Raw genomic sequence first — 18860 nt, forward strand, 5'->3', positions numbered from 1 at the left:
TTTTTTATACATACACATCCCAATTGAATCCTCTCCCCCACATCCCGTTTTGTTCAGCATACAATTGTTTAAATAGGTTGCTTCTCCAAGTTATTAAATACTGCAATTGTGCAGTAGCAATTCCTCCTATTGCAATCGATTGAAATTTTATATTGTACATTCCTTGGGCAGGGTATCTTCTTATAGCATCATAGCATGATGCACACTGATGGTGCTAATGAGCTGGAGAGGTTGTGATGATAATTCCTTGGGCAGGGTATCTTATAGCATCATAGCACGATGCACACTGATAGTGCTAATGAGCTGGAGAGGTTGTGATGATGAAGTTAAAACCTTTCTCTATGACTTTAATACCATCTAATGTATTATGTTTCCTGTGAGAAACACATCGGTGTTTTGTGCAGCAAACACATAATATACAGATGTTACAGATAAAGGTGAATGTCTGTATTTATATGTGCCCCTGTGTACACAGATCTGGGAAACTGCTTTGGGCCAGATTTGGTTTCCCATATTATTATACTAGCCTGATATTTGTGTTTTGCTATAGTATTTAAGTTCTGTAAATCCAGTTGTAGTACTGAAGATGTGAAATTTTAAATGTAACATTTGTTGTAGGAATTCTAATGGAAAAGACTGTAGTGTAAAAAATGAGGTGAGACATATGCACTTTCCCCCCTCTCTACTGAAGGACCTCTCTGTAGACCACATTGGTGGTTCTGCTCTCAGGTGCTAGGTTCACCATGCTGCTTGGAGCAGGCCACATAGAACTGTCCATGTGAGAAGCAGTCATCTGTAAAGTCAGTTCCTGCCACGTTAAGTGTCTGGCCTTGGGACTTGTTGATGGTCATAGCAAAGCAGACCTTGCAGGGAAACTGCAGCCTCTTGAACTCAAACGGGTTTTGCTGATGGTATGAGTGGTATGTGAGGTATGAGCACCGACTCTCCCCAAGCACTGCCAGTGAGCAGTGTAGCCTTGATGATGTTCCTGTGCAGGGCCTTCACTTGCAGTCCGGTGCCATTGCAGAGTTTGGGTGGGCTGAAGTTCTGCAGCAGCATCACTGGAGCCCCCACTTTGCGGAGAAGCTTGTAGGCTAGGAATCCGGGGGTGTTGAGGGTGTTGAGGAACTCTACAGGGTAGTGGACCATGTCATCCATTTGCACCACTGAGTCCACAGATCTGTACTCCATTTCTGCACTTTCAAAGGAGTGAAGTAGAGTTTCATTAATGATGGTAGCTCTGTCATTCTTGGGGGTCAGACTGTCACACTTGTACAGGCTGTCCATGGACTTTTCCATAATACTGGCAATATCAGGGTAGATCCTGGCTGTTGGTTCTGGTCAGATCCTCACTACTGAGGCCAGGCATAAAGGGATGTGTTTTTACCTCAGAACATTGAGATCCACAGCTGAGCAATCAGAAGCAGGTGGGTGCAAGCAGGCAGGTTTTTACCTCAGAACTCTGAGCTACACAGTTGACCAATTTGGGGGGGGGGGCAAGGAGGCAGCAGCCTGCCAGGCACATGAAAAACAATTGGGGGAACACATTTTGCCCCTTTTTTACCCCCCTAGGAGTTGTGTTTCTCAGAAATCTCCTTGTGGTGGGGGTGTAGGAGGGGTAGTGTGCCTGAAGGCATCGGGGAGGCTGGGCCAGCAGGTGTTATTGATGTGGCAGGCTCCCTGATGGCTTTAAGCACCCTGCACCCACTGCTGCACCTGACAGACAGCCGCATGTCAGGTTTATGAGGTGGGGGGGCATGTTTGAAGCTATTGGAGAGGCTTTGCCAGCAGCACTGCTGCACCTCACAGGTGGTTGGCCATTCCTGATTTCCTCAACTGTCATTAGCTCTCTGCAATAGGGGGAGCACATTTTATCCATTTTGACCCCTTTAGGGGTTGAATTTATAAAAATCCATTCTTAGTGAGCATCTATGTCATGATGGGTGAGCTCTCCCTGAATTTCTTGTTTCTAGGTCCAGGGGTTTGGCCTGGGCATTGATTTTACAGTGAGGGGACTTTCTTTTATATATATAGATGTGACATAGATAAGTCATGTGGATGCTGTATTGAACACCAGCATAACACTGGTATTTCCAGCATTTATTATAATGTCTGTTCCTAATTTTCATTGAGTAGGTTTTTTTTTTAAAAAAAAAAAAATTGGATTAGTTCTGCAGTTCTCAACCTGCAGTTTAAAGTGATAGAATCCAGGAATGGTTTTACTGCATGCTGAGCTGTACTTCTAGCCCAAGCCTAACTGGTCCCCAGTGAAGCACTGAACTGTCACCTAGTGAGTTACAAATCCACCTGGAGCAGCCTCCGTTACCGCTTTGTAGCAGAGAGGAACACGCTTCATTGACAAGGCTGGTTTTGCTTTCCCTGCTGCCTTTTTGCATGGCATGACAGCAGGCATATTGTCATCAATACTGTGATGTTTAAATGCCAATCTCTGCAGCTTTCAAAAGGGCACAGATACATGGGAAATGAGGAGAAAAGGCCAAGCCATTCTCCCACAAGCTGGCCTTTGTTACCCAGCTTTATAGACACATTTTTAAAAAAGGAAGGCCTTGTGACAATTTTAAAACTTTCTGATGGTTTGAGTGAGCAACATTTTTTTTAAATCCCTTCTTAACAGCCTCATCTGTGTGGTTTTCCCATGCCCACATTTGCCTCATGTAACATTCAATATGTTAATAGCTTTGAATTTTGTTCACAAAAGCAAGTTGGGTGACCCCTTGTGGCTAAGCATCTATTATTTTTCTTTCTGCTTTTCTATTTTTCTGGTTATTGCTTTCCCCCTATTAAATATCATTCTATTCCAAGCAAGCAATTTTATGGGAAAGGGAGATTACGGAGTTATTCTGATAATGTCTTCTCAATGATCACCATAAAAGAGAAGAAAAAGATCTAGATTTGGGTTTTGCAATAATTTCAGTTCTCCGATGTCAATTATATGTCTGGATAGCATAATTTTTATTTTAACTGCAGTTCTGAGTTTCAGCTCACAGACTGTAGGGTGATTCATCCTTATGCCATAACTGGCCTCCAGCACCAGCGTTAGCAACTCAGTCTCTTCCCACCTTTTCCCCATCGCCCACAAAGTTTTGCTCATGACTCATTTGCCATTTCCTGGCATCCCCCAGCATTTCCTTTGTTCTCTCTTCAGATATCAACTATGTAGACTATATCTTCAGGGACAGAACACATACTTCGTCACAGAAACTGCCAGCTGAAATTAATGTCCACCTGCCATGAGAGTGTGCTGCATTGTGTTCATTTTATTTTAATGCACCTGGTGACCCAAATCATTGACTGGCTGAAAAGATATTTATTTGAGTCAATAACATATTAATTATTACACAGCTACAAGTCTGCATATGAGCTGCAAAGATTTGGCAACCAACTTGAGATCCTGAAAGAGCAAAAAATAATAATAATACTGACAAAAATATCTGAAAGTTGCAGATTATAATCCAATCCACTGAAATTGATTTTAATGGGTCCCCCAGACGACAGTAATCATGCACCAGGATCTGCCATGGATGAAGCACCCTACTGACCTCAGACAGAGCAATGCAAGGGTTGAGTACCACTCCATTCCACCACCTCTCCATTAACTCTAATATAGGGTTGACAACCGCCAGGTGGTAGCTGGAGATCTCTTGGGATTACAGCTGATCTCCAGGCAACAGAGATCAGTTCCCCTGAGAAAATTGAAGCCCCTCCCCTCCCTAAACCCCATGGTCCTCCTCAGGCTCCACCCTTAAAATCTTCAGGTATTTCCCAGCCTAGATCTGGCAGCCCTAGTGGTATGTCTTCCTTGGCTCCCTCCCTCAGCCTTTTTAGAATGTCTGAAGGGCCCTTTTTAAAAGGCATACCCAGTGGCCTCTGCCTTTACTCAAAAGTCCCACGAGAGGCCTTTTAGAAACCTTGAAGTAGTTTCTCCCCTTCTGCTCCCCTGAGATCAGAGCCACCAGGCCAGTTCTAAGGCAGTTGGTTGTTTAAGGACAACCTGCCACCAATCAGCTAGCTGGCAGGTGGCCCTTAAAAGGGCATGTCCACCATTCAGCTGGGCCTGGCAAAGAGAAGGGGGTGAGGCATTGTCATACATATAAATGTGGGCTGTAAGACAGTTATGGGCTAGGCTAATTGCTCAGCAGAATCTCTTGATGGTATGTCAAACTAAGGCCATATGTGCTCATGTCTGTGTATTCTACCATATGAAAAAAGAAATCCTGCACATAGAAAATTAGCATGTCAGAGAGAGAAAATAGTTTAAATATTTTTGTCCTCCCTTTCTAAAATGCCCTGGTTTAACACACTGCATTCAATAATGTTCACTACACTACTATATAATGATAACAGAAGACAAAAACAAGTGTAGTTAACAGACTCAACAATTACAACTTGCCAAAAAGCTGAAGAACATCTGATAGAGAATGATGTATACAAAGCAGCTACAATGAAAAAGTACAAAATGTAAACAATGGAGAACTGGTATGTGCTACAATGTATAAACAATGGAGAACTACTAGATAAATCAACGTTGTGTCCGGATGTTTGATAACAATGCTTCAAAGTTCATCCTTCATCAGGGTGTTCTATAATAAAATACATAACTCATTAAGAAAAGGAGAGCCATACAAAGAAATCGCAAGGTCAATGTGTAAATCTAACCAACAGCTTACCTCTTTAAGCTGCTGTGGTTTTCATACTCATACTGACATGCATTGGAAACAGTCTGTGCTAACGGAATATACAAGAAGTGATTCATTGTAAATACAATGTAAGTACAATGTAGGTATAACATTGCTAAAAGCATTTTTTGCAGCTACTCACAACAATTCAATACAAAATCGGACACCAATCTCCAACATGTAGTCAGCTTCAATAGCTTCAGACTTGCAGCAGGACCAGGAGCATCTCATAAGTGAGCTGTGAGTTGAGTGTGATTTAAGGAGCTTCGCTAATGCAGACCAGCTGTGTTTTTTCTAGAGCAGCACACTATCAAGTTTATCTTGTACTTAAAGAAAACATGCCAAGTCCAAATTTTGATTAAGACCAGACAGATGTACTGTGTTAAGACGTGAGATCCAAAACATTTCTCTCTGCAACGATTTTCACCTGGTGTTTGTTTGATTACTTCCAAAACTGTATACCGAAAGCTGTAAACTGTATACAAAAAGCTACCAGGAGTATGATTAAAGATTCTAAAGTGCTGTATGAGAGGTATGTCCAAAATTTGTGCTCTAATCCTAATCCAAAATTTGTGCTCTAATAGTTGTCAGAATTATCTAGTAGTTCTCCATTGTTTATACATTGTAGCACATACCAGTTCTCCATTGTTTACATTTTGTACTTTTTCACTGTAGCTGCTTTGTATACATCATTCTCTATTACATGTTCGTCAGCTTTTTGGCAAGTTGTAATTGTTGAGTCTGTTAATTACACTGTTAATTAAACATACTGCCAACAAAAGAAAACACAATAAAATTTAAAACAACCAATGCAAGCAGACTCTTCCTAGCTGGTACTAATAAAACAGAAATCAATATTCAGAATTTGCAACATTTCTAAACATCCAAAATAAAAAAGACTAGTAGCACCTTAGAGATGGACAACATTTGCTCCAGCATATGAGCTTTTGTGAGTCAGAGGTTATTTCTTCAGAGTCATAAAATGGACAACCACATAGGCAAGTAGAGAGGTGAACGCTTGAGTAAAATCATTCTACATTTAAATGTTTTTCTTAAAAAATTGCATCACATTTTCCATATAAATAAATGTCCAAAGTGACATCCATAAAAACCTTCAAGCCAATGTCATGGTGGTATCATATGAACAAAGAACCCCACACAATGAATTTAAGGAACAGATGGAGCTGCGGTGGCTCAAGTGGTTAAGACGCTGAACTGCAGGCTGTGGAAGGTCAGTAGTTTAGTAGTTCAGCAGTTCGAGACCCAGGGTGCCGCAAGACGGAGTGAGCTCCCGTCTCTAGTTCCAGCTCCTGCCAACCTAGCAGTTCGAAAGCAAGAAATTGCAAGTAGATAAATAGGTACCACTTGTGGGAAGGTAACAGCGTTCCGTGCGCCTTGGTGTTTAGTCATGCCGGTCACATGACCACGGAAACGTCTTCGGACAGCGCTGGCTCTTCGGCTTTGAAATGGAGATGAGGACCGCAACCCTAGAGTCGGATTCGACTGGCTTTCGAGCAAGGGAACCTTTACCTTTACCTTTTTATGGAACTGTATCAATCCATACAAAATGATCCCTGGCATAGTTCCATCTGACCATAAGTTACTATAAGCAGGGCTTTTTTTTTTTTCTGGGGGAACCTGCCAGAATGGGTTTCTGGAACCTCTTCGACAAAATTCTTTTTAAAATGATTAAAAAATTTTCAGTATACAATTGAAAACGTCATTTCTCTCTTGAGAGTTCCGGCACTTTTTTTTTTTTAAGCCCTGTGAAAGTAACCATCAATGTAGTCTTAACTAGAGTTATATCTTTCTCTAAGTCCATGGACTTCAAAGAACGTAGAAGGATGTAACTCTGCTAAAGATAGCACTGCACATCAGTACAGCTAACCTTTTTTTGTCTTCTGATGAAATGTCCTACCTTAAGTTTCTCATGTATTATAGATTCTGATAACTGCTCATTTTTCAGAGACGTGCAGAAGCAATGCAAATTGTTAGTGGCAAAATGGAAGAAGTTGGTCCATTGTTAATGATACAATTACCTAAGTTTGTGTCCAGCATAGTCAATAGGTGTTGAAGTTCCCAGCATTTCTTGAAGTAGAGCCAGCCTGCACCATTTTATATGGAACCTGAAGCTGTTAAGTTCTCTGTGTAATAATCACTTTGATGATATATGCAGATGTTCTTGAAGGGAATGAGGGGTAATACTTGTGGCTGAACACTATGAAGAGGGTAATTATAATACCGTATGATACCACATGCTAAGACAAGCTGATCGATGTTGTATTATTATTCAGACTTCCCTTCTGGAGTGGGGAATGAAAGCGCGGTGATTGTGTGAAGGTTTTGAAGTGTAGGTCAAACATTCATCTTGGCAAATTCTCACATGCAAATGACACAGGCTTCTTTGAACTTATGAAACCCTTAACCCCCTTCTGTGTTTTGAATAGGCCATAACGAATAACCAGCCTTTTCAGATGATTGTTGAACTGCCCCCTGTTTGTTCACAGACACACAATCAGGGAAAATGTGATAAGCAGGATCTGAAGAGCTAAACTAGTGCTATAGAAAGAACATCTCTTATAATGCTTTTTTGATGATCAAAGCATGTGTGTAGGTTTAATGAGACAGCTTGGGATATGTTACACTGAAACCCATAATTATTGCATATTCTTCTTCTGTGCTGGTTAATAGGCACAGTAAAGGCTGCACTACAATTTTAACAGAATTCTTAATGACTCTACTGCAAGCCCAACCAGGAACCAATCAAGTCCACTGCGTTTTTAAAAAATCAGCAGGTATTTGTTCTCGGATCAAAAGAATACCAGAGATCTCTTCTTCCAATTTCCGTTGCCAATGCAAACCTTAGTTTGGTTTTGAAATGTTATAGATGTAAGAGCAGACCCTCAGTTCACGTACTCTTGTTGACTTTAAGGACACTTTCCCATTGCAAGTGGCTGCCTTACATTTCCTTATTATCTGGGGAAAGGTCATTTGTTCAGTTCAAGAAGGAATAAAACATCTCCATGAATGCTTTCCTTTGTTAAACAATTGCTTGACATCATGGCAGTAGTAGGGATGGAGAAGAATTTTGGGAAAAAATGAGGATCCAGAAACAAATTTCTTGCAGTTCAGAAATCTTAAGTCTTTCTGACCCAAGCCACCCGTGACACTTTTTTTTAAAGAAGACCCATATTACTGCATTGAGATGTGCAGTTTTTAATCATCACTAGATAGGAGACAGTCAATTCTATAACAGCACATAGACAAGATAGTACAGGAATCAGTGCATCTTCTTAGATCATAATTGTAACCATTGGCAGTCCTTGGAAATAATTTGCAGTCTTCTTTAAGATTCACTAAGCCAAGCAGTATTAATCACTGCAAAATCAAAACAAAGGTCAGTGGTACTGTATGGGTAGTTTCTTTCATAAAGAAAATAAATGAATTAACGCTCCAGAACCAGGCAGAACATCAGACAAAACACAGGTGCAGGAGTCCTGGGAAAATCAATAGGCAAGCATTACAGCATCTTCTCCCCCACACAACCTCCAGCAGTTATCTTTTGCATTCCAAAGCAGGAGCAGGATGATAGAAGCCAAGCCGGGTGTAACTGGGAAAGGCTATGTACACAGAGGTCACAGGAAACAGAATGGCAGCTTGATTACAGCTCCATTCTCTTCTTTTGCTATTCAGTAGATGGAGCTTTCAAAATTCTAATGAGTCACTGAAATGTGTTTATTCAGGTCTTACGGCCCACTGCTTCTACGGATTGTTCCTGATATGCAAAACATTATTACTGTAGATTTTAAAAAAATAGGCTTCAGTAAGTAAATACAAAGGTTAAAAATGGGATTTAGTAGCAGTGTTTTATTAATCTCTGTTTGAAGTATGCTATGAGACTGTGCAATCCTTAACAGAGTTCTACCATTCTAAGCCTATTTACCTCATTGATGAGGATGCTTAGGGTGGCACTGTAAGGCTTTCATCCAATTCTGGCACTATATTGATATGGCTAACCAATCTATGCTGTCAGTTAAACTGTAGAAAGGGCCATGTTAATAAGTGATAATGTAAAGAATAACTAAATGGACTTTTGGTTTTTTTGTTTTGGTTTGTTTTTTCGCCACAATAAAATTTGTTGCGCTTTAAGGTGATACAGCACTTTTATTGTTTCTGATGAAAAATATATAGTTATTTCTGCTTATTGAAATCTTTTTTAAAAAATTATTTTGAACATAACAGTCCTTTAGTCATTACTAATCCTATGGAAGCCATTATAAGAAACTGGTCCCAATTGTGTTAGGTTTCACTGTTTTCAATAGTAGTAATGGCTGGTTTTAGCTAGAAGACAACCAATGATGAACTAGAGAAATTTGCTGTGAAATCCTGAGCCTTTATACCTCCTTCTAAGTCCACTGACATCTACTTAGGATGGCACTGTTAGCTAGGAAAGTCCTGTATGCTATTGCCATTATTTAAAAAAAAAAATGTTTCTTTTAGCATCCTGTAAGACATTAAATGAGGGCTGCGGTGGCTCAGAAGTTAAGATGCTGAGCTGCAAACTGAAAGGTCTATAGTTTGTCAGTTTAAGACCCTAGTGCTACATGACAGAGTGAGCTCCCGTTTCTGGCCTCAGCTCCTGACAACTTAGCAGTTCGAAAGCAAGAAACTGCAGGTAGATAAATAGGTACCGCTTCGGTGGGAAGGTAACAGTGTTCTGTGCACCTCGGCATTTAGTCATGCCAGCCACATGACCACAGAAATGTCTTCGGACAGCGCTGGCTCTTTGGCTTGGAAATGGAGATGAGCACCGCATCCCTAGAGTCGGATTCGACTGGCTTTCGAGCAAGGGAAACCTTTACCTTTAAGATTTAAATATTATGTTCTAGGGTTTTTAAAAAATAAAATTATTGTTTCCTCAGCTCCTGAATTTGAATAAGTATTGCTTCTGATTTGATGTATACATTAGTTATAACCTTTACCAGGGCTATTTTTTGGCAGGAACGCACAGGAACGGAGTTCCGGCTGGCTCCCAAGTTGGCCACACCCAGCAGGAACTGATTAGCATAATAGGCCATGCCCAACAGCAGAAACTCATTAGGATTGGCTACATTAGGGGTGTGTGGCCTAACATGCAAAGGAGTTCCTGCTCCAAAAAAAGCCCTGGGTTTTGACCACAAACAAGGTAAACAGAATAAGAAGCAAAAGGTGGGTGTGGCTGGATGACCACACTTCTGGTAACATGGGTGTGTCCTAATATGCTAATGAGCTGTGCTGTCATGGGTGTGTCCTAATATGCTAATGAGTTCCTGCTGTTGGGTATGGCCTATTATGCTAATGAGTTCCTGCTGGGCTTTTTCCACAAAAAAAGCCCTGACCTTTACACCAGATATAACTATATGATTTATAATCTACAAAACACAGTGTGTACATGCACGAAGTGAATGCGTAGATCATGTATGTAATTCAGTATTTGGATCTCCTTTTCATGAAATAAATTGGCAAACTAACCCATAATGAAGGCATGAGTCCCCAGACCTCTTTGATTCAATCAAGTACTCCTTATTAGCAAATAACGCTGTGATCCAAATTTGGAAGATGGGATTTTGCTGGATTAGAAGAGTTGTTATTTTAATATACCCTACTTTTCTCTACAGGAGTTTCAGAGCAGCTTACAGTCACCTTCCCTTCCTCTCCCCTCAACAGTCACCTTGCGAGGTTGGTGGGTTTGAGAGAATTCTGAGAGAACTATGACTGGCCCAAGATCACCCAGCAGTTCTCAAGATTACAGTCCACTGCTCTTAGCCACTATGCCACGCTGGATTAAAGATGCCCATGTTGTTAGGGTAAAATGGAGGAGAGAACAACAACATAGACACTTTGAGTTACCCATTAGGGACAAAGGTAGGGTATAAATGAAGTAAATAAACACATAAAAGTTTGAGTGTCTGTCAGAAATTCTCATACACATATTTATTTATTTATTTATTACATTTTTACCCCGCCCTCCCCGCGAGTGGGCTCAGGGCGGCTTACAAGGGGCAGAGCCCACGTAAAACATAATAAAAGCAATAAAACCATTAGATAACACAGATTAAAAATAAAGTGCTCCGTGAAAACATGATGGTCCCCGAATAAATCTCATGATGGTAACAGTCAGTTCTTTGGGGGTGATCTTGTCCTGTAGTTGGTCCCAAGTAAGTCCGGTGGTACCAGTGCCACGTGGTGTTGTAGGGGATCTTCCTGGGGCCATCCCTAGCCCCGTTGTTATCCACACCATTGGTGGTGGTGGCAGTGGCGGCCCCTATGCGAAAGCCTGGCGGAAGAGCTCCATGTTGCAGGCCCTGCAGAACTGCATAAGGTCCCGCAGGGCCCTGATCTCATCTGGGAGCTCATTCCACCAGGTAGGGGTGGGTGTGTCCTAATATGCTAATGAGTTCCTGCTGTTGGGTATGGCCTGTTATGCTAATGAGTTCCTGCTGGGCTTTTTCCACAAAAAAAGCCCTGACCTTTACACTAGATATACATGATTTATAATCTACAAGACACCGTGTATACATGCACAAAGTGAATGCGTAGATCATGTATGTAATTCAGTATTTGGATCTCCTTTTCATGAAATAAATTGGCAAACTAACCCATAATGAAGGCATGAGTCCCCAGACCTCTTTGATTCAATCAAGTACTCCTTATTAGCAAATAACGCTGTGATCCAAATTTGGAAGATGGGATTTTGCTGGATTAGAAGAGTTGTTTTTTTTAATATACCCTACTTTTCTCTACAGGAGTTTCAGAGCAGCTTACAGTCACCTTCCCTTCCTCTCCCCTCAACAGTCACCTTGCGAGGTTGGTGGGTTTGAGAGAATTCTGAGAGAACTATGACTGGCCCAAGATCTCCCAGCAGTTCTCAAGATTACAGTCCACTGCTCTTAGCCACTATGCCACGCTGGATTAAAGATGCCCATGTTAGGGTAAAATGGAGGAGAGAACAACAACATAGACACTTTGAATTACCCATTAGGGACAAAGGTAGGGTATAAATGAAGTAAATAAACACATAAAAGTTTGAGTGTCTGTCAGAAATACTCATACACATATTTGTTTATTTATTTATTTATTTTTGACATTTTTACCCCGCCCTCCCCGCAAGTGGGCTCAGGGCGGCTTACAAGGGGCAGAGCCCACGTAAAACATAATAAAAGCAATAAAACCATTAGATAACACAGATTAAAAATAAAGTGCTCCGTGAAAACATGATGGTCCCCGAATAAATCTCATGATGGTAACAGTCAGTTCTTTGGGGGTGATCTTGTCCTGTAGTTGGTCCCAAGTAAGTCCGGTGGTACCAGTGCCACGTGGTGTTGTAGGGGATCTTCCTGGGGCCATCCCTAGCCCCGTTGTTATCCACACCATTGGTGGTGGTGGCAGTGGCGGCCCCTATGCGAAAGCCTGGCGGAAGAGCTCCATGTTGCAGGCCCTGCAGAACTGCATAAGGTCCCGCAGGGCCCTGATCTCATCTGGGAGCTCATTCCACCAGGTAGGGGCCACCACCAAGAAGGATCTGGCCCTGGTCGCAGTGAGCCTTGCCTCCCGGGGGCCTGGAATCAACTAACTAACTCCCTGTTTTACCTGACTATCTAACTCCATTTTGATCACTGTTTTGCTATTCTTGTAAAGAGTGCTTTGGAGATGTCATGGATTTGATTTCATTTTAGATCATTCTTGATGTGTGATATTTGTCAGCTGTCTAGCTATGTTTTACAATCCTAGATATAAATACAACACAAGTACCCCAAGTCTGCTACATCTGCTATTTGAGAGGAGGCTATACTAAGAAGAGCCTCTTGTGGATTAAAGTACTTGGATGATAAGCTATTTTTTTCTGACAATACATACCACCTGCTGATTCCTCTATTTTAACGTGTTTGAACAGTTTGCTAGGGGCAGCAAATGGAACATTAAGTATCATCCATGCATGATGTATTGGTTTAAAAGCCCCCATTAATGTGTCAAATATGAAGGAAATGATTTCACACATATGGCTGACATACTGTATCTAGAAACCTTCTGCTTATCTAGTTTCTTGGAAGCACTGAAGTCAGTGTGGTTATGCTGGATTTATATACCCATATAAGAGGAAGCACCAGACTGTAGACTTTGTCCAGATCATCAGTAATTCATTTACAGTAAGTTAGTAATAGACGATGTTTCCACTACAGATCTGAAACATGAGACAAAATCTTCTCCCCCCCCCTCATATGAAACATCTGGTATAACTTACTGTCTTTATAGATGCCATATCTTCCAGATAGTCAGAGCAAAATCTGTTATAGACTCTATACCCCTTTTGTTTCTAAATTATACTTAAGTGGATTTGTGTATATGCAACTATCCCTCTTCTACACATTTGAAAACATTATCCTAGCATTCTGGGGGATGATTATCTGGAGAATGGGGATGAACATCTGGTTTGACTCCCCACTCCTCCGTGTGAAGCCTGCTGGGTGACTTTGGACCAGTCACAGTTCTCTCAAACTCTCTCAGCCCCACCTACCTCACAAGGGGCCTGTTGTGGGGAGACGATGGGAAGGCAATTGTAAACCACTGTAAGATAGAGAAAAGTGGGGTAGAAAACCCTTATTATGGAGTACCAGGTTGGGTCTGTGGTCTCTACCCTGTGTCAGATATGACACTACCCCTGTTCTTCAACGAAAGTGAATGCATGTTCAATCCAAGTATAAGGTATTCTTGATTTTTCTTCTTACATGAGTTAAGTAATTCTCATGTTACATTCAACATGTAACCCCACATGTATTCAAGTATTGGTCCCTGGTTTCATTTTTGTAAGTGGACACACATTGGCTATTTCTTACAAATAGATTTATGTGCATACCTGCATGACTTGGCTCAGGGGATGTGTGTGGAGAAAGGGCCCTGTTCCATTTTCCCAACCTGAAACAGTTCCAAGGGACACTATGTGGGAAAATCCATGTGTTCCCTGAGATAGATGTAAGTTTTCCTCTCAGGCTAAAGAATGCCACCCAGGAATATTTCAGGTTGGGAAAATGTTGCAGGTGCCCTTCTCCATACATGCTATGTTACTGTTCCAAATTGGGTACCACATGTGCAGGAACCGAGGAGAACCCACAACTCAATCTGACTGTGATGATAACTAGCATTCATATAGAGCTTTTATTGTTCAAAGCACTTCATATTATTGTGCACAGTAAGGTAGGCCAATATTATTGTCTTTATACGGGCAATTGTGAACTGAGAGAGAGAGAGGATTCACAGCAGACATGAGATTTGCTGTCAAAGGCTTTAGTTGCTGTAGATTTTCTGGGTTGTTTGGCCATGGTCTTGGCATTATAGAACCTGACTGGCATCCTCAGAGGTATAACACAGAAAGATGGAGTCCTCTCTGTGTCAAGGTGAGAAGAAAAATGGTAGCCAGGTAATTTATATCTACTCAAGAAGGTGGGGTAGGGCTGAGTCATTATCTTGTAGGAGTTCCCCCAGGCTATGAACATGCTAATGGAGGAGCTTTCCTGAGGAGGTTCTTTTGTAGATTGTACATGAGATTGTCCAGCTCACAGCCCATTTGCTTAGACACTGCACTGTTTCATCTCCCAGCCAGGGGAAAACTTGTTTGTCCAGGCAGTCAGTTCCTAAGTTTAAAGAAACTTTTAAAAGGTCGGTTGTTTAGAAGTCAAGCAGAACTCACCTGAGCATTTTTTAAAATCGCAGGGCAATGAACAGAGAGAAACAGTGTTGAATACTTGTAGATACACTGGGCCACAGCTGCATGTGTGTATGCACTCAGCTATAAACTTCAGCAAGACTATTTCATCTGCTGATGTAGAAAAAGTGCAGCTTGTTACCTTAAGAGTGTTAAAATGATGCCCTGAACTGGATAGCCCAGGCAAGCTTGATCTCATCAGATCTCAGAAGCTAAGCAGGACCGACTCTGGCAAGTACTTGTAATGGAGATCTCCAAGGAATACCAGAGCTGGGATGCAGAGGCAGGCTACATAAGCCACCTCTCTGAAAAATATCCACGCCCCCATTAGGGGTCATCAGAAGTCACCATGACTTCCAGACAAGCACACAAAACAAATGCACGCACGTGCACACGCACACACACAATAGTGTTAAAATGATGAGTGTATTAATATACCAATGTTTTACAATAAAGTAATTAAAATTCCCTGGGAGTTACAGAACTTGTGAAATGGACTAGTCCACATTCTGATTAGGGATGTGCATTTGAATATTAACACATCAAGGATGTAAATACATTTTTGTTAATGGTCTTATTAAACTGAATTTGAATAGGGGAAATAATGATATTTGGTAACAGGATTGCTAATTGCATCCTGAGAAATCCCTGGAGATTTGGGGGCAATGCCTGGGAAAGGTGGAGTTGTGGGGGGGGGAGTTCAATGGGGTTGGAATGGCACAGAGGTCATCCTACAAAGCTATCACTTCTTTCAGGGCAACCCTACTTAGTAATATTAATTTCTTTGGGGATCTATTGGTTATTCTACTGCATGGATGTATGGTTTAGGGTCCCTAGAGGTCATAGGGAATGGGAGAACAGGAAAAGAGTAATCACTAGATAATGTAACTAACAGTCATAGAGCTAAACATGTTGCGACAAAGAGCATTGTTCTAATAGGTGTGTCTCCAAAGTGCTCATCAGAGAAGTGCTATGGACATTTTCCTGGGAGTAAGCACCACTGAGTAACATGGGACTCACTTTGACTCTATAAAAGTATTACTGTTTGGTTCTTCTTCTCTAGTGCTGCTTGCTAGCCACAGGGGCACATGTTTTGTTTGTATCCCTGGACCACTTACAATTAGGGTTGCCAAGTGGCACCTACCTTGCCGGCGGGGGACTCCTGTGCGGATCCTGGCGCGTGCATGCACGCGCAAAGCGCGCGCACACCACATGCACATCACAGGAAAGTGATGTCATGATGCCAGGCATGCTGGGGGCGGGGCCACGACCATACAAAGGAAAACCATAGAGTTTTCCCTTGTATGGCTGTGGCCCCGCCCCCAGCATACCTGGCATCATAACGTCACTTCCCTGTGACGTGCACGCTGGGGCGGGGTTTCCCCCCGGGGCCCGATTCCCCGGCGTCGGTGAACAGGCCTCTGGGGCGGGGGGGGGTTCGTCCCCCGGGAGGACTTGGCAGCCCTACATACAATGCTGCAGACTGAGAAAAGGAATAGAAGCAAACATTTTGTTCTTATAAAAACATTTGAAAGTTGTGCAGACCTTTTGCTCATGTTTTCAGCTAGGACAATTAGCATAGCGATTTGAGTGCCTGTATTAGTTACCTGAATTTCTGACCATCTATAAATGCTTAGCAACAGCTGGTCTGTAGTCATTCTAAATGCCAAATTAGACATGACCAGTGTCTTTGTGGCCTCTATGGGGATGCTGCCTCCATTTCAGAGTGATTTAAAAATGCCCCGAGGCTATGGTGCTCTTGCCCCCAGTGCGCCTTATCAAGTACCAAAAACAGTGGGAACCTTCCCATTGCTGTTTTGACACTTTTAAAAGTGCATGGGGAAAACCAGAGTGCCATGCTGTGGGCCTGATCAGGATCAAGCCCTTGCAGCATCACTTGAAAATTATGTTGTCATCCTAGTGGCAGCCACAAGGATACCATCATACTTGGTTTGGCCTTTTAATATATACCTTGTGAAATGTTTTTAGACAAGGTTTGTGATTGTGAAGTCATTGCATATACTAAATTTTAAATTTGTTCTGGCACAAGATCTGTGGAAAAGTTAGCATGGTACATAATGTCTTATTATAAGCCACATAGGGATTTAGTTCTATGAAAGGTGCAAAGGGGGCTTTTTTAACAGCCTTACGTAGTTTCAACGTCATTAATTGCAGCAACTGTATTCTTGCTAGTCTACTTCAAAATTTTGTTGATCAAGGCCTGAGGTAAAGTAGAGCTGCTTATGCCAGAAAGAACTAAAAGATACGTGAGATACATATACAGTGTTAACACAGATAAAAATATATTTAGATCATGTTTGTCAAAATATGTGGTGGCTAAATTACAGCAGTACAATACTTCTTTTTCAGAACCAGTAAGAAAAAAGGCTTCTTCTCCAGCTGAAAAGAAAGAAGGTAAATTTGTGTATGATTTTCTTCCTTCATTTGGATTACACAGAAGAAATATCTCTATTTAAATATATTAAAAAGCCCGATCTTAATATTTAGCCATCCTCTAACATGACCAGCAAATAGAATCTTGGATGAGGATATACAAATGAAATAGTGGGGCTTTATAGAAAGAAGAAGACTTGAATCTTAGTAGCTAGGATTAGCCAAGGAGGAGAGCAGATTTACCATTATTCCAATGGTTGCAGTTCATTTTTGTGAGGAATTGTAACAGTGGGCACTGTTTCTTGGTTTGGCACAATATTCTGAGACTGTCACTTAAATAACATGATCTGTGCATTTCTTCATTGAACAGTGATCAAGTTCTCCATCTGGGACCTAATTTCCTTTATTTTAAATACATTAAATGGCTGTTGTGTGCATATGTGAGCTTAGTTAAAGTCTTTAGATCTTCTAGTGAGCAATACTTGTACAGCAGTGTTGCCTATAAATGAGGGTGGAGAGGTAATTTCTTAACCATCAGAAAACTTTTCAAACATGCCAGGAACTAGGAAATGCAGAGAAGGACTTTGTTGGGGAGTGGAAACCCCACAGCCATGACTGGCAGCAGTTGTGGGAGTGGGGAAGGATGGCTACCTTTCAGGATGATGCAACAATAACCTGCCCCTGCTGTCTGCCAGACAGCTGAGCAGGAGCAACGAGGGGACATGGTGAGCTGTGACCTGCTGGGAAGCAGCCACCCCCATCTGCACCCTTGGGGGAGGAACTTCCTGGAAGACTGAAAGTCTGTATAGGTACAGAGCTGCCTTCACAAGGGGCTGAGAGCTAGCTAGTGGGAAAACATCAGCTCCTCGCTCTTCACCTTACAGGATGAGGGCAGTAAAGAGCAAGCAAAATGGCTCAGAGTGCCTTACCAGCTCTCTTGCCTGACATTCTGAGACCATTGGACTCCCTCACACTGAGCAGGACACCCCCACACACACACTCAGAGACTTGCTAAAGTGTGTTGATATACTCACACCATTTCATAAAATAGCAAGTACAACCTACTATTACATACTCCAAACAGCTTTTAAAAATATGTTTTGATTTGTTCTAGAAAAAGAATGGGCTCTTGTCCAACATCTACATTTATTGAAAATGTTGTAGATTAGCCAATTATATTTCAATATTGGCCTGTTTCTCAATGTAGGTAGACACTTGCACCCAAAAGCTTATACCTTGAATAAAATTTTGTTGGTCTTAAAGGTGCCATTGGATTCAAATGTTGCTCTTTTTTTCAGCGTTAGGTATGTTGAGGAGGGAAGTAGCCAAAGAACTCCCAGAAGTACCTGTGCAGGGATTTTAGAGGTTAGGAAGGCAGGGAGTAATAAGGAAGGCAGAGACTTTTGCTGCAGCCCACTACAACTTTAGAAGCAGTACATAGAGTTCCTACAGAGGTTCAGGAAAAACCTAGGCTTTCTCCATGGCCTACTTGATGTCCCACTCTCCTGAATCCTTGTTCACCATATGTTCACATCCTTATTTAGCATGCATAACTCTACTTGGAACTACGTGGGAGATTGGGGAGGTGGGGACTTATGGGGGGGGGGGTGCAATCAGCATTCCTGGTGTGAAGAAGGCAACTTAAAGCATGACCTGGAAGTGATGTTATCACTTTGGGGGCAGTGCTGTAGCATTCTGGGTTCCCAGCAAGGTAAGTAGATTTCTACAAGAAAAGCCACTTAAAGGGTTTTAAAGGGGGATTATATATAATTATTGCTTTAAAAAGCAATTATGAAGCCAGAATGCCAGCAGAGGGTTGGAGGCTATCCAGTGTAGGGTTGCCAAGTCTATCTTTGCCGGGAGCGGGGGGCTCCAGGCCAGTGTGTTGTGCATGCGTGCGCAAAGCGTGTGTGCACCGCACACACATCACCCGGAAGTGACGGGAGGACACCAGGCACACTGGGGGCGGGGCCACGGCCATACAAGGGAAAACCATAGAGTTTTCCCTTGTATGGCCATGGCCCTGCCCC

At 42.0% G+C, this 18860-nt stretch overlaps 1 protein-coding gene across 1 annotated transcript in view; it reads left to right on the forward strand.

Moving 5' to 3' along the window:
• LOC107107107 (triadin-like) overlaps positions 1-18860 on the forward strand; it is a 181568-nt gene that overhangs the window by 32431 nt on the left and 130277 nt on the right. Inside the window, exon 10 of the mRNA XM_015407344.1 lies at positions 16807-16851. Coding sequence (XP_015262830.1) covers positions 16807-16851 — 45 coding nt within the window. The remainder of the gene's footprint in view (positions 1-16806; positions 16852-18860) is intronic.

The sequence above is a fragment of the Gekko japonicus genome, unplaced genomic scaffold, assembly GCF_001447785.1.
Source record: "Gekko japonicus isolate JY-2015 unplaced genomic scaffold, Gekko_japonicus_V1.1 scaffold252, whole genome shotgun sequence".
NCBI classification, from domain to species: Eukaryota; Metazoa; Chordata; class Lepidosauria; order Squamata; family Gekkonidae; genus Gekko; species Gekko japonicus.